This window comes from Mus caroli, chromosome 16 (assembly GCF_900094665.2).
Source record: "Mus caroli chromosome 16, CAROLI_EIJ_v1.1, whole genome shotgun sequence".
Lineage (NCBI taxonomy): Eukaryota > Metazoa > Chordata > Mammalia > Rodentia > Muridae > Mus > Mus caroli.
In genome coordinates, this window is record NC_034585.1 from 46,673,955 (window position 1) to 46,688,385 (window position 14,431).

At 44.3% G+C, this 14,431-nt stretch overlaps 1 protein-coding gene across 6 annotated transcripts in view; it reads left to right on the top strand.

Moving 5' to 3' along the window:
• Window positions 1-6,575: 6,575 nt before the first annotated feature.
• Cd47 (CD47 molecule) overlaps window positions 6,576-14,431 on the top strand; it is a 56,755-nt gene continuing 48,899 nt past the window's right edge. For 2 of the 6 annotated variants that reach the window (XM_021185141.2, XM_029470294.1), the window contains exon 1: window positions 6,576-7,087. In XM_021185141.2, coding sequence (XP_021040800.1) covers window positions 7,042-7,087 — 46 coding nt within the window. In that variant the 5' untranslated portion in view covers window positions 6,576-7,041. The remainder of the gene's footprint in view (window positions 7,088-14,431) is intronic. The other 4 variants (XM_021185142.2, XM_021185143.2, XM_021185144.2 and 1 more) reach the window with 4 other exon arrangements.

Consider the following 14,431-nt stretch of genomic DNA (forward strand, 5'->3'; position numbering starts at 1 on the left):
TTTGACTTAGATTGGTCCTAACACCAGTGACTAGTACCTTGGTATGAGGAAGAGAAGACATGGGGACAGAGGGCATGTGCAGACAGGGGCAGAGACTAGAGGGCCGCAGCTCAAGTCAGAAAAGGGCAAGTCTGTCAGGACCCAGGAGGAGTTGGGAGGAAGCAAGGTGTGTGTGTGTGATCTCCAGATCTCAGAAGGATCAGGGCCCAGTCAACACTTTGACTCAGGTTACAGATCTTACAAATGGGCGAGTATCCTAGGTTACAGAATGGATGCCATCTAATCGCTTGAATACTTAAAAGGCAGAAAGGAGGCCTAGCAATGAAAGGCATAGGAAGAAAGGGGAGATGAGAGCAATAGAAGACTCTAAGGAGTCAGTGTGCCAATGTGAGTTCTAAGGTGTTTAGAGATGGAAGACCCCCAAGCTGTAGTCAACAAGGAAGCAGGGACCCTGCCTGGTCCTACACATGCCGAAGTCTGCCTGCTGCCTACATGAAGCTTGAAATAGATTCTTCCCTGGAGTCTCTAGAAAGGACAGCAGCCCAGTCAATGCCTTGATTTCAGCCTCATGTGACTCAAGCAGTGAAACCAACTGAGCCCCTTGGATTTCTGTTCCATGGAACTTTTAGATGACGTGTAATTTTAAACCCCTGTGTTTATTGCTCTTTGTTACAGCAGTACTGGAGAAGTAAATATTCTTATATACACCAACTACATGGCTGTTGTCTACCCTCAAACTGTAGAGTTAGACATCAACAACCTTCTAGATCTCAAACACTATCAAAGACATGTATGCATACGATTATAAAATCTACCTAGAAGCTGACTCTGTCTCCAGTGATTTTGTACTTCTGCGACTACAGTCTCCCACATGGATAGTACCAGTAGCAGGAAGAAGAAACGCAGGAGCAAGAATCACTACCTTGCCATGACCGAGGAACAATTAAGCATCTGATAGTATCTGCTGTGCAGAAGGAAGTACAAAGACGATCAGATCACCACCTCTGTGTCCTAGGACTGTATGCTGAGGCAGCTTCTACTCCCAGTTTCCCCTTAAACATAGTTGTTTATGCTTACAAGGTCTCCAGGTGATATTTTTGAAGACATTTCGAGAAGTGACTGCCATATGAATTGGTAGGTAGAGTGGGCATCATCTGGGGACCAAGATCCAACAAAATAGATGAGGTTTCTATGTCTTTGGGACTGGGACACTTCAATTCTCTTGCACTCGGATATCAGAACTCCATATCTGCTGGTCTTCAGACTTCAATGACACCAGAAGTCCACCAAGTTCCCATATCTTCAGCCCTGTACTGAGAGTTACCTCTTTGACATCCCTAGTTCTGGGGAGCTGAGATTTGGGTTCTCTAGCTCCCAGAAGGCCTATCATGGGGCTTATTATCATTTAGTATCATTTAATACTATTCCTTTAATGAATTCCCCTATCTATCTGACCATCTATCTATCCATCATTCTATACAGCTATTTTTCTCACTACTTATTGATGCACCTACCTACATATACACATCCAGAGTAGGCTCTATGTATCCATGGGTCTGCATTCACGTATTCAATCAACACTGTGCGGAAAACATTCAGAAAAAAAGATACTGTGATTTTATAAATAGGTACAGTTTTTTCCTTTCATTACTTTTTAAAAGAATACAGGATAACATAAATGTACACTGCATATCACATATATTATATATACATATTACATATAATATATATACATATATATACATATGCATGTATATATATATATATAATAACAAAACTAGAGATGATCAAATAAGTTATATGCAAATATATTACTTGTCTTGAGAAACCTGTCTCTGACCAATCTACAATGCTGGATGGCTCAACAGCCTCAATCTAGCACCAAAATCCTGGAGGGTTTCTGGAGGGTTTCTGGTCTTTAGCACGTTGGAAGTGCCAAAGAAGTGGGGTTCTGGTACAGTGAAGGATAGCAGCAATAGCAGCAGTAGAAACAGAGTAGATGAATTCATGACCAAAGAGCAAAACCAGGCAGACAAAGTCTCACTGTCTTTTCCTGTGACCCATTTATAACTAGACTGTAGCCCAAAGGTGTTCCCCACTCTGCAGGAGAGTCTTCCCTCCCTGGCTAATTCTTCCTAGGAATGCCCTTACAGATCTTCCCAGAGGCAAGCCTTTTTTAGTTGATTCCAGATCCCGTTAAGTTGAATCATTATAAATGGTGTGTTTTTATACAATCTATACATACTCTCCATTTTAGGCTATCATGTTTTTATCATGTGAACCATGCCAATAACTTCCTTGTTGGGCTATTTTTATTCTGTTGGTTCTGCTCTTTTAGAGAACCTTGACTAATACACGATTTCATATAAAGGACTTGAGGATCCAAAGGGTTTGTAGTCCTGTAAACAATCTTTCATAAATATCAAGGGATAAGTATATGACAGTCTGTCAGCTCTGCCTCTCTGTACAACCTTGACTAATACAGAGATGCAAATGTACCTAGGACAAACTCCTCTTGAGCTAACGCGCTGGAGGAAGAGACACATATATAGAAATAAATATCTATTGACAAGGTGAACAAAGAGTCAGGGGACATGTAATTAGATCTGTGAGGTAACAGTGAGTTATGGAACAGACGACAAATGGGGTTAAGGAAGACCTCTTGAAGGTAATGTTTAATGTCAGTTTTGAAGGATGGTGTGGAATGCATTGGGTGAGGAGAGAAGAGAATGCAGGAAGAGCACACGAGTAGAGGGAGCAACGTGAGGGGAACACAGAGGCTAGAAAGCAGAATCTTTCCAGTGTGGAATGACCCAGTGTTGCTGCTGCAATGTGCCTGATCATAAAATAATAGTCAGCAGGATGACAATGCCAGTCTTCCTTTGGGGAAAAAAAAATCAGATAGGTCTTGGAGAAAGCTCAGTCATGGAAGTGTTTGCAAACACGAGGACCCCATTCGATCTCCAGAGTCATTATTTGATGTCTAATCTTGATTGTCAACTTGACTATACCTGGAATCAGCCAAAACCCAAGCATCTGGACACGCTCCAAATTCACTATTTGAGGTGTGAAGACCCACCATAAGTCTTGGCAACAACTTCTCGTGGCAGCCCCCGTGAGAAACAACATAGAAGGATGCTTTTGCCTTTTGCATGTTTGCCCTCACTCTCAATGGCAAGTTCATGGATCCTGCTGCTGAGGCATTCCTTCATTCATTTTGGCAGCTAGTTCTTCAGGACTCCAATACAGACAGAAGACCAGCATCTCTCTGGGACCTCCCTGGGATGCCAGCATCAGATTGAGACTGTTGCAATAGCCAGTATCCTGAACTAAACAACTACTAGAGTTTGGCCTTTCTATTGGGAGACTGTCATTGTTGGAATACCTGGCTCATGGCCTCTATGTGGCCCTAATGAGTCACATATATAGTCTGTGTGAAGCAAGAAGGAAGTTGGATTCAGGGTGACTCAGTAGCTAGTGATGGTTGAAACTTACAGAGCCTGACACGAGGCAGTTTATTTTGGGCATATTTAAGTACAGTAAAATCTGGGAAAAGGTTTCCTGATGTAACACAATACCATATGTACAGTGGATCATAATTACACTGAAACTCTTCTCAAAGCACTGTCACTTTTTCCATGAAGATGGGTTCTCCAGATGTGCTGTGTGTGTTATTTTAAGGGCCTAGCAGATCTGTGAAGTATGGTTTTGGTCAGACAAATAGTGCAGAGGCCATCTAGACTACTAGCTTCCTCAAGCCCTGCTTGTGGGAATTTGGGGGAACCAGGAATGGCCTAGCCCTACAGATAATGCAGCAGCAGTCACTTAAGCTACTAGCTATTTCCATTCCCAGGCTTCTGGGTGTGCGAAACAGTATAGATTCCTTTGAAGACACAACCCTGAATACTTAACATTCTTGGTTGTTCTAGTGATTATCTGTGAGCACACTTTTTACGGTGTCTTGGAATCCTAACATTGAGGAAGAGGAGACAGGTAGATCCATGGAATTCACTGACTAGTCAGCCCAGCCTATATGGCAAATTCTGGGCCAGAAGTATTTTAAAATATGATCTTCATTTGAAAGCTAACCAGAATGTCTGGGAAGACACTTATTCTTTAAACTGTTTTAAAAAAAAAGGTATAGATACTTTCAGAGAAATGATACAGGAAGTAGTTCTTTAGTCCCTACATATAAGCACAGACATGTGCCCTTGTACCAGTACATGCATGAACATGCAACACCCACATATATCATGGACATATAAGTAACCAGAAGCATCAAGAGTAAGTATATTGCTGTATCTATATAAGATTTTAGATATGGTCAGAAGCAGATGTAAGATTGGGAGGAAAAGGAAAGTTAGTATGAGGCTAACCATGAGAGAAGAGGAACTAGTCATGAATTGAGAAGGAAGGCTATGGGGTAGCTACATGTCTTATTATAGATACTGACTTCTCTGAGCTTGTAACTCCATATTCCTCCACTCTAAGGTCAGAAGTGATTCAGGGGAAACCACACGTCTGATGAAAACTCAAGGAAAGGGCCCAGGTGAGAGCTCCAGAGACCATCAGAATGACTCCAGGCCCATGGTACCTCTTCTATTTCCTTATCTGAACTGGGCACAACACCCTACCCACAGCTTGTGTGGAGACTCTTAATTAATATAGTTAATGTGTGCTACCTGTGTTCAAAATGTCTAATGTGTACCCATTCCCCTCCTCTCTCATGCCAAGCTCAAAGTCTGGATAAAAATGCTTGGATCAATTGAAGAGAACTTCTAAGGACTTTAGGTTCTGGACTTGGAGTTTAAGGTTTTCTCAGAGAGAAGTCATCAAATCTGCAGGCATTGCTATAGAACTTTTCTGGGATAGCCTCAACCTCATGCCCCATCTCGAATGCCCGATAGAAGAGTTACCACCCACTTGGCTTCTCATCCAACGGACTTATGCCCATTCCATTTTCTGCACAAGAAGACAATCATATGGCCCCGGTAGCTCCCCGCATAACACAGAGCATCACTGGATCTCCACCTCTGCAGGTTGGGCACAGTATTTTCCAGTCACTTGTTAGCTTTACAGGGTTAGCTGCATCCAGGAACAGCTGACAGCCTTTTTTAGCCGAGCAGCTGCTCTCTGATACACAATGTCCCTAATGCTCAAGGTCTGGTGAGCGGTGATTGTTTTGTATCCATATCAGGAGTGGGTAGACTCGAATTAACCAGTTCCTTTGATAGTGGGAGGGTATCTGGTCTGCCATTGAAAACCTTAACCATCAGAACTCTTAACTCTTAAGTCACATTAACACATCATCTAGATCAATGGGAAGAAAAAGGGAACGTTTTGGGTTTAAGGAATTGATACTGTGGAGGAAATCTCTCTCTCTCCCTCTCTGACACACAAACACACACACAGTTATATACTAAGGGATGTTTGTTGAGTGCTATTCTCTGAGCGTAACAGCAATCATGTTCCTCAGAAAAGTGGTGACTACTTGTGACTCTCAAGATAGGGTGTGCTGAGTGTGGATCTTTCCTCAAGGAAGGAGAGTGTCAGGAGGAGGGTCATTGAACCCTTACTTGAGATTCTAGCTACTTCCTCCTGCACCTCTCAGACACCCCTAAGTAGGTGCTAGAGTATGCCAACTATGGAAGGGTATCAAAAGAACGGGGAATTCATGCTGCGGTGAAATTTTTAGGTGTGGTTGCTTTCAGATCTTCTGCGCTGCTGGGTGGGAAGTAACTTATATGCAAGCTCAAGAAACCTTTTGGTTCAAGACTGACTTCAGTGGAATCCTACTTTAGTTTGTTGTTGGTACCCTATCTGGGAGGGAGTGGTTTTCTCCTTAGGAAAATAATCATGAAATAAGGACACTGTCACAGCATCATAGACAGGGGCAAGTTTTATCCTGAATTGGATTGCTGCTACACTGGCTATTGAGAAGGAAATGGGGTAGAAGACTTTAAGAAGTGCAATAAATAGTGTGATAGCCTTTTAGCTCAGAGAATATCACCCAGAATGGGCACCCATTATTACTGAGATCAAGTCCTTTTAGTCAAAGGACCTTTGCCTCAGGCTGAAGAGTGTGGCTTAGAGCTACACTTTTAAACCTATTCAAGAACTGAACTCAAACAGGGCAGAGGTCTACACAAGGATGCAGACATAAGCCAGTTTCCCAATATTGCTGATAGTGTCAAGGATCTGTTTACTCACACGGGGGCCTGTCTGCCACAATCCTTGTGTCTGCCACCCTTTCTCCTTCGTGGTTTTAAACTGCTCATCATGCATGGAACTTGATTGCCCAACCCTGTTTGGGGGATGAAAACATTAGCCAACAAAGTAAGAAGAACAGATAAGGAGGTCCACTTCTGGAACAAGTCAGACAGGGGAGAGATCAGGGCCAGGGGGAGCCAGAGGGAAGGAGTTCCTCGGGGGCCAGGATCTGGTCACAGCGCCCTCTCTCCGCCCAGCCCTGGGGCTCCAGGGCTGCGCGCCTTGGGAGGGAGGGAAGGTGGTGAAAGCAGAAGCAGCGCCCACACCGGGAGAGCAGGGAGGAGGAGTTGGATTGAGGTTGGGCGGTTCCGAGGTCCAGGGAGAGCTTGGCCAGAAGGAGTGGAGAGCAGCGGGGCTGCGCAGGGACGCGTGCCGTGAGTTCCGGTGAGCGTGTGTGTCCCACGCTCCCGTCTTTCAGGCGGGCCCAGGACACGAAGCTGGAAGAGAGCTGGCTGGAGAGACGGGCCGTGAGCAGAGAGTGCAACCCGCGCAGCCCCGGGGACAGGCTGGTTCTTGGCGCTCTCCGCCGGAGCCTGCCCAGGGCTGGGTGTGAGGCTGGCGTCACGTCAACGAGCAGAGGCGGCCAGGCGGGGCGGAGTGCGCGTGCGCGGGGCGGCGAGCACGCGCGCGCGCGCACCCCCGGGCAGCCTGGGCGGCCGCTCCTGCCTGTCACTGCTGCGGCGCTGCTGGTCGGTCGTTTCCCTTGAAGGCAGCAGCGGAGGCGGCGGCTGCTCCAGACACCTGCGGCGGCGACCCCCCGGCGGCGCGGAGATGTGGCCCTTGGCGGCGGCGCTGTTGCTGGGCTCCTGCTGCTGCGGTGAGTGGCTCGGGGATCCCGGCTCTCAGGCTGGTGCGCAGCACCCAGGCGCCCCCGCAGGAGTGTGGGCTGCACCCCCGCCGGCCAGGCGGCGCCCGGAGGAGAGCAGAGAGAAGAGGAGAGGGGTGGCGGGATGCGCGGGCCCTGCGCACCCGGAGCGCCACTGTGGGAGGGCCCGGCGGGGCATCGGCGCCCCTGCCTCCTCCCTCTGCTCTCCTTCCCCTAGTCCCTTTCCCCCCCGGGGAGAGCGGGCTGAAGCTCCTCACTCTCCAGTGCGCACACGTAGGAAGAACTGGGAACAACCGCAACTGTGCAAAACCCCAACTGCAAAGAAAGCGAGGGGGCAGCTGCCGGCCCCCCCCCATCCCCTCCTCTTGCACCCCTCTCCTTTCTCAGAGCTTTCACGCAGCATTTGGGGGTTGAAGGACTAGAGTGGGAGGACCGGGCCTCTTGTGATGAAGTGCGCATTTTGGTGAAGTCGACCAGAAAGGCTTTTTGCCCTGCCGCGTAAGCACTGGAGCAGAGAGAACACGGTGGACCCAAGTTTTATTTCCCACCCAGCTTTCATCAAAGCTTTTTTTTTTTTTTTTCTTTCCCTCCCTCTGACCGCGTATTTTGGTGGTTGTTGTTTTGAATCCTCAAAACAAGCTTCCTGGAAACACTTCTCATGACACCCCCGCTACCCCCCCCCCTTGCCAGCACTTTAATATATTCCTTATTGTAGATTAAAGTTTTTTTTTCCCTCTCCCTTGGAGCAAACGTATTTTAAGATTTTGCCCAGATATTGCCAGTGGTCTAAAGACAGTAATTGCCAGGAACGCACCTCCTCTTTTGTAAAGTATTTTGCTGTTTATGAACGCGTACCTCCTTTGTAAAAAGCCGAGGGAAGAATAGGAATTTTTGTGACCATATACCGCCCGGCAAGCTTCATATCAGCAGATTCCTCTGCGAACTTTTGGTAAGAACAGACTTGCAGCAGTATAACAGCAAATGTTAAATTTGTCTTAGGATGGATGCTAAATTAATTGAACGTTAAGCTGATGGCTAACCTCACAATGCCTCTTATAAAGGCCAGTGTTTGGGATCTATTTCCAAGATGCCCTTAATACCCTGCCCATCACTTCCCTCTCCCAATCATCCTGGGTGTTGTAGCTGATAATAATAAAGACCTGTGTTATCTAAATTGTTGGTATTGGATGTTTTCTGATTTTAGTCGTCTTTACTGTGCTTGTTACCATCGTTATCATTATAACACTGTTTTCAAATACCTGTTGTATAATCAGAGAGCTTTCATATTGAGCCAGATACAAATCTGTAATAAAATGCTACTGATTCAGACCATGGACAGTGAAGCTTGTTTGTCTGAAGAGTGAAAAGTCTAAGCCATATATTATGTTTTGTTTTTTTTAAGCCTAATTCTCAAGTAGACTAAAAAGCAAAATTATTAGAATTGTAGTTTTGGTGATAGGAATTGTGTTAGGCCTTTGTGAGCAATAATTATGATCGCATTCATTAATGCTCATTTTGTACAATGTTAACACATTTGGTTCTATAAGGAATTGCAAAATTCAGAACTTGCACTATTTTTATTGTGTTTGCTATTAACTAGGAAAGAAAAACAAACCCAAAATACAGGCATTATGGTTTGGGGTCGTTAGATGTTTGTAAATCAGCAATTGATAATGTTTGTCAAAGATAAGATGGACTTTTGTTTGTGTATCATATGTAGGTTCGAAAGAACACACATGAAAGCATGCTAACAGTCTCAGAACACAAGCAGTATCAAGGGAGCCTGGAGACTGGATTTAGCATCTAGAATGAGATGAAAGTCACGGATTTTTAAGGTTCATTTGTGCTGAAGTTCGATTCTGTTTTCAGTTTCATTTATAATGAAATGGGTAACCAGGGGCCATGTCCTTGTAATCTTCACAGTTTCACTGACCTCTGTGGTAAAGGGGGAGTGGGGTGGGGTTCCAACACCCTCTTCAGCCAATTACAACGGAGTGCAGCCCCATGTAACCGTTTAGAAGATGTGGAATGAATGTGTGTATTCCTTCCCAGCATGTCCAGTTATACTTCTTTTAAAGGCATAGCAGTTTCCAGGGTAGTCACCAACTAGTAAGTAAAACCTTAAATAAATAATAGCAGTTGTATATGTGAACCATTAACAAAATTTTTTTGATGGTTGAGTTATTTTTCTTTGTTCAGAGTGACTTTTTAAAAGTCAGGCATGCACGTGATTAAATTAAAAAATGTTTTTATTATCTAAATATAGCAGTAATTTAGCTGCTCGCATAAGACGGTTTTCGTTTCTCCTGAAGAATAGATTGTTTTAAAGCACACGTTGCCAGTTTAAAGGAATGAACGCCTCTGTATGTGTCCTTGTTTGTGGGGCTGCATCAGCAGTCTGGAACTGCATGCTTTTGTACTGCATTAAATGTCTACGGTGGGATACTTCTGCTGTCTTCTGGGTTTGGCAGATGGCTTATCTTCATCACGGAAGTGCTAATGAAAGTGTGGAAGGCCAAGTTCTAAAGGCAGAAGAAGAAGTGCCCACCCCCTCCATTGATATATGTTCTGAATACAAAGTCATCAGAATTCGTGGCTTTACTTCAGCAGCCTTCTTTCTGTGCTCTCATGTATGGGGAGTTTTACTTGTCTTCCAGGCTTTTGCTGTCATAGCTTTTTATATAAAACACAAAAGTCTACATTTTTATAGCTTCTGCCTCAGTCTAATGAAACCCGTACCCGATTTTAAAGTTACTTTCACTTTGCATGTGAGTGCAGTAACTCTTTGGGAAAAGAATAGGAATAAGGTTGTCGATTCAATTTTACTAAACTCAGTATAGTGCAAAAATAGGAACCAGAGCACTCAGCAGAAGTTCTCACTTCCCCAGACCAGTGGTTCCCAACCTTCCCAATGCTGCGACCCTTTAATACAGTTCCTCGTGCTGTGGTGACCCCCAACCATAAAATTACTTTTGTTGCTACATCCTAACTGTAATTATGCTGCTGTTATGAGTCATAATGTAAATATCTGATATGCAGGATATCTGATATGTGAGTCTGGGAACGGATCCTTCAAAAAGGACCATTCAACCCTGCTCCCCCAAAAGGGGTTGCCACCCACAGGTTGAGAACCACAGCTCTAGAAAAGACTCCAGACGTGGAGTTTCCCTCTTGGTGGCTGGTTGCATGGAATTGAAACAGAAATGAAAGGCTCCGCCCTTGTCTGAATATTTCATTCCACACCCATGAAGCATTGCACAACAAGAGCTGGAATTTCTTCAAGCCTCCATCTTTAAGGTTTAGGTCAAGAGAGTCCAAGTGGAAGAAAGAAAAATTATTCTTCCCTTTCAGCAAGTGTGAGCTCATGTTACAGCCTGGACTGGAGCACTCTACAATACTCTTAAAGGCATAGAGACACATTTCAAACTTGTGTGTCTCTTAGTAACTTACTGTGTGGTTTATTGAAGGAAAACATGTTTATCTTTCAGTGGCACTTGGTATACTTCAGTTCATGATAAGGTCATGCTTCAGGATATAACTGACTTTAGAACATCCCTAACCTCTGTAATTTTAGGTTGACTAGTTTTGTTCTTATAAGGACTCTTTAGAGCCAGCAAATGTGGCAGAATGGCTTTGAATCACACTGAATTAAGCTGTGGACTCCCCACTGGGCCCCTGACCTTTAGTTGACCATCTCCCAAGGGGATCTTGGAACTCCCATCTTCAGACATAACTTAGTTTTAGTCCCAAACCCAAGTTCTTTATGCCAGAGGCCATTCTAAGGGAAGAGCTAGCTGTAGGGCACCTCTCTGCCAGCAGGTGTCTGCCTCAGTCACTCCAACAGCTCTTGAGGTTCCTCAAGCCATTCATGGAACATCACCCCAAGCTGATAATGGTGGGGAAGCGTTTGACTTCTCAGCTGCCCTCCCAACACTTCCAAGTTCATAGTCAGCACTTCTCACTCTCCTCCTTCAGCCTGCTCCAGAAGAACGCCATTCACTTGTCCAAGGGAATGACAGCTCGTCTACCCCTCATAACTATCACCCCAGAAACCTGCTCCCAGACTCAGCCTTGTCGCGGAGATCTTGCCCTGGCCATTGACTCCTTCCCCTGAGCTTACCGCCCTTACCAAGTTTTACCTCATAATTAAAAAGAAAAGAAGCCCCAGAAGATCCAAACAATTCTTGCCCTTGTCCTCGCCTCCATACCCACTTGTTGAACATTTCTCTCTGCTCTCCGACTGTGTGAGGTCTATTTAAAGCATCACTACTGCAGCCTTCTGTCACCTCCCTCCCGAGTGCAAGTTCCACGTGGTCCCACCTGGCCGATGACATCGTTATGTAGAGAGAAGCTACTTTTTCAGTCCATGGTTGGATTTTGACTGTTTGACATGAGCTTTGGAATCGCCGTTGTCCACGTGAACCTTAACCCTGCCTTGGAGTCGGCCATATCACCTTGGCAGTTTGTTTTGTTTGCTTCGCTCGCTTCTCTCACTTCGTTTTCTTTCCCGACTTACTCTTTGAGAATTATTTCCATGATGGTCCCAAGCTTTTGTTCTCTGCTGTTTGCCTTACAAGGACCCTGCGGTCAATCTTCTTTATACTGACAGTTTCAACTACTAGCGATGTTCCTGCTGATTCCTGAGTCTTTATAGCTCTGACCTTTCCTCTGAGATCCAAAGTCATATATCTGGGGATCTACTGGACATGGCCACTTCATTGTACTACTGGCATTTTTAATGATCAGGCTGAAACATTGAAAGGATAACTTCCCTGAATCTTCAGTCTCCTTTCCATATAATTAATCTACAACCAGCTAGTTCCACAGACTATTTTAGTTTCCAATTTTCGTTTTTCCTTTTTTATCTCCCTCACCTCCCACATGTGACTTCTGTTGATTTTGCTGCTTTGATTTTTAATGCCATTTTTAGGTCTTCTTCCTACTTGTCGTTTACCTGGACTGTTGCAGGTTCTTAATGGGTCTTTCTTCTCCACTCCTGCCCTCAAGTCCCCTTTTGTGCTGCTGTGAAATGCTTTCTTTCTTAGAGTAAACCTGAGTTGAACCTTCTATTGTCAAGTCTAAACTGCTCAGCGTGACATTCAAGGAACACTTTGCAGATTGTCTCAGCCATCTTTCCAATCTCCTTTCCTAGAGCTTACCTGAGGAGATTTCTGCTTTCAGTTATTTTTTTCCCTTCTCTACATATTGTGTAGGTAGTTTAAGTAATGTGTGCTTCCTTTCCAGCACGATGTCTCCTTCTAAGGCCATTCCTAAGCACGTTTGTGTAGCTTTCTTTTCTTTTCTTTTCTTTTCTTTTCTTTTCTTTTCTTTTCTTTTCTTTTTCTTTTTTGAGGAATTTTTCTATCCATGTATGCAGTTGACTTGAGATTTTTCTGTTATAATATGCAGCTTTGCAAGTCCAAAGTAGAGTGATAAAAGTATTGGGGACTCACCTGATATATGAAGAGTGATTCCTCTGCCTTATGACTTGTAAACNCCCCCCCTCGCGTGTTTTTTTTTTTTTTGATTTTTAAAAAAAAATGTTTGCTTTAACGTTTACATTCACAACAAATGTATAGAATCCTCTCTGAATGCTTGGAGAAACTATTAGGATACTAGTGAAGTCATTTTCCTACCTTTCTAAGAGTAACCAGAAAGAGACTTAAACAATGCAGTGTGAGAATTTACATAGTGAGCAAGGACAGTAGAGTAAGAAAGGACAATAGAGAGATGGTTGATAATGGGTAATGGAATGGAATTAGCATCTCAATGATGCTCAGACCAGAGAACCGCACACTAGACCTGCATCTTTAGTAAGTAGTTGTTAAGTGTGTGAAAGGTGGTACAGTGAGAGCTTCATGTTCACATTCTCATTAAATCTTCACAAAATCTCCTGTATGCATTGTAGGTGAGGACACTCAAGTACAGAGGTTAAGCAACTTGCCTAAGGTTCTACAACTATGATGTGGGGTATGTGTGTGTACTCTTAACCACAGCACATTCTCTATGCCCAGAGAAGGAGGCAGCCCTCCCTATGCTGGGGATCAGTTAGTGCTAAGCTATGTTTATCGGAGCACATCTGCCTATCCATGGGGGTGGGAGTGGGGTTGCAGGAAAGTCATTGTGATGGGAGACTGGTTTGGAAATGAGAATACAAGATATAAGGCAGGAAAGGATCTCAGAGGACCTTGTTTGTTTCCTGTGCTAATGTCCTGAGAAATTGGCTTTTTGAGAATGGGGGTGATGGGTTCCACTGGTTAGTGGAGGACACATTTGCATTTAGAACAGTTATTTTGAGGACTATGGAAAAGGCACTGTTGGAAGGAAACAGTGTTGGAAAAGGAACAGTATGGAAGACTGAGGCAGGGAGCCAGCCAGTTTGGAAGTCTTGACAGTGGTTCAAGGGATTAGGGTGAGGATGTAATTCATTCATTCAACAGGCTTCGGATTTAGAAACTGCTGATTAGCTTAGCCTAACAAGAATTTCTGTGGCTAGAGTAAGAGAAAGGAATCTAGAATTATATATGGGTCCAAGTCTGATTACTGGTAGATAATTGTAAATATTTTTGGGAAGGTGAAGATTGAAACACGTAGTGTTATATAGTTTGGGGAACTTTGTTAATTTTTTAGTAACTCTTCCTGAAATGCATAACAGACGATTGATTAAAGTCCCCAGGAAAGGTGGGGCCTAGTTCAGCAAGAAAATGTTCTGATTGTTAAAACTATGGGAATGAAGAGGGATGGTTGGTAAGAGGTTGTTGACCATGAAACCTTTGTCTTAGTGATTGATTTTTTTTTCTCTTGTACAGAGACATGATGACTGTTTAGTTGGGAGCTTGCTTAGCAGTTAAAGAGGGGGACTCCATCATCATGGTTGAGAGCATAATAGCAGAATTCAGGCAGGGCACTGGGACAGAAGCTCATAACTTACATGCTGGCACCAGGAGACAGAGAGAGCGTCAACTGGGATGGTTTAGGTTTTTGAAACCTCAGAGCCCATCCTGGTGACATACCTCCAATAAGGCAACACCTTCCAATCCTTTCCAAACAGTTCTACCAACTAGGGACCAAGCGTTCAAACATAGGAGTCTGTGAAGCCACTCTCATGAAAACTCGTCACATCTTAGGAACACTGATATGGTAGTCTGAACCAAGGACTAGGTTTAAAAAGTTAGGACAAGGTGGAGAAAACAAACAGGTATATTAGAGGTAGAAGAACAAAGTTAAGAAAAAAAAAAATAGCCGGGCGTGGTGGCGCACGCCTTTAATCCCAGCACTTGGGAGGCAGAGGCAGGCGGATTTCTGAGTTCGAGGCCAGCCTGGTCTACAAAGTGA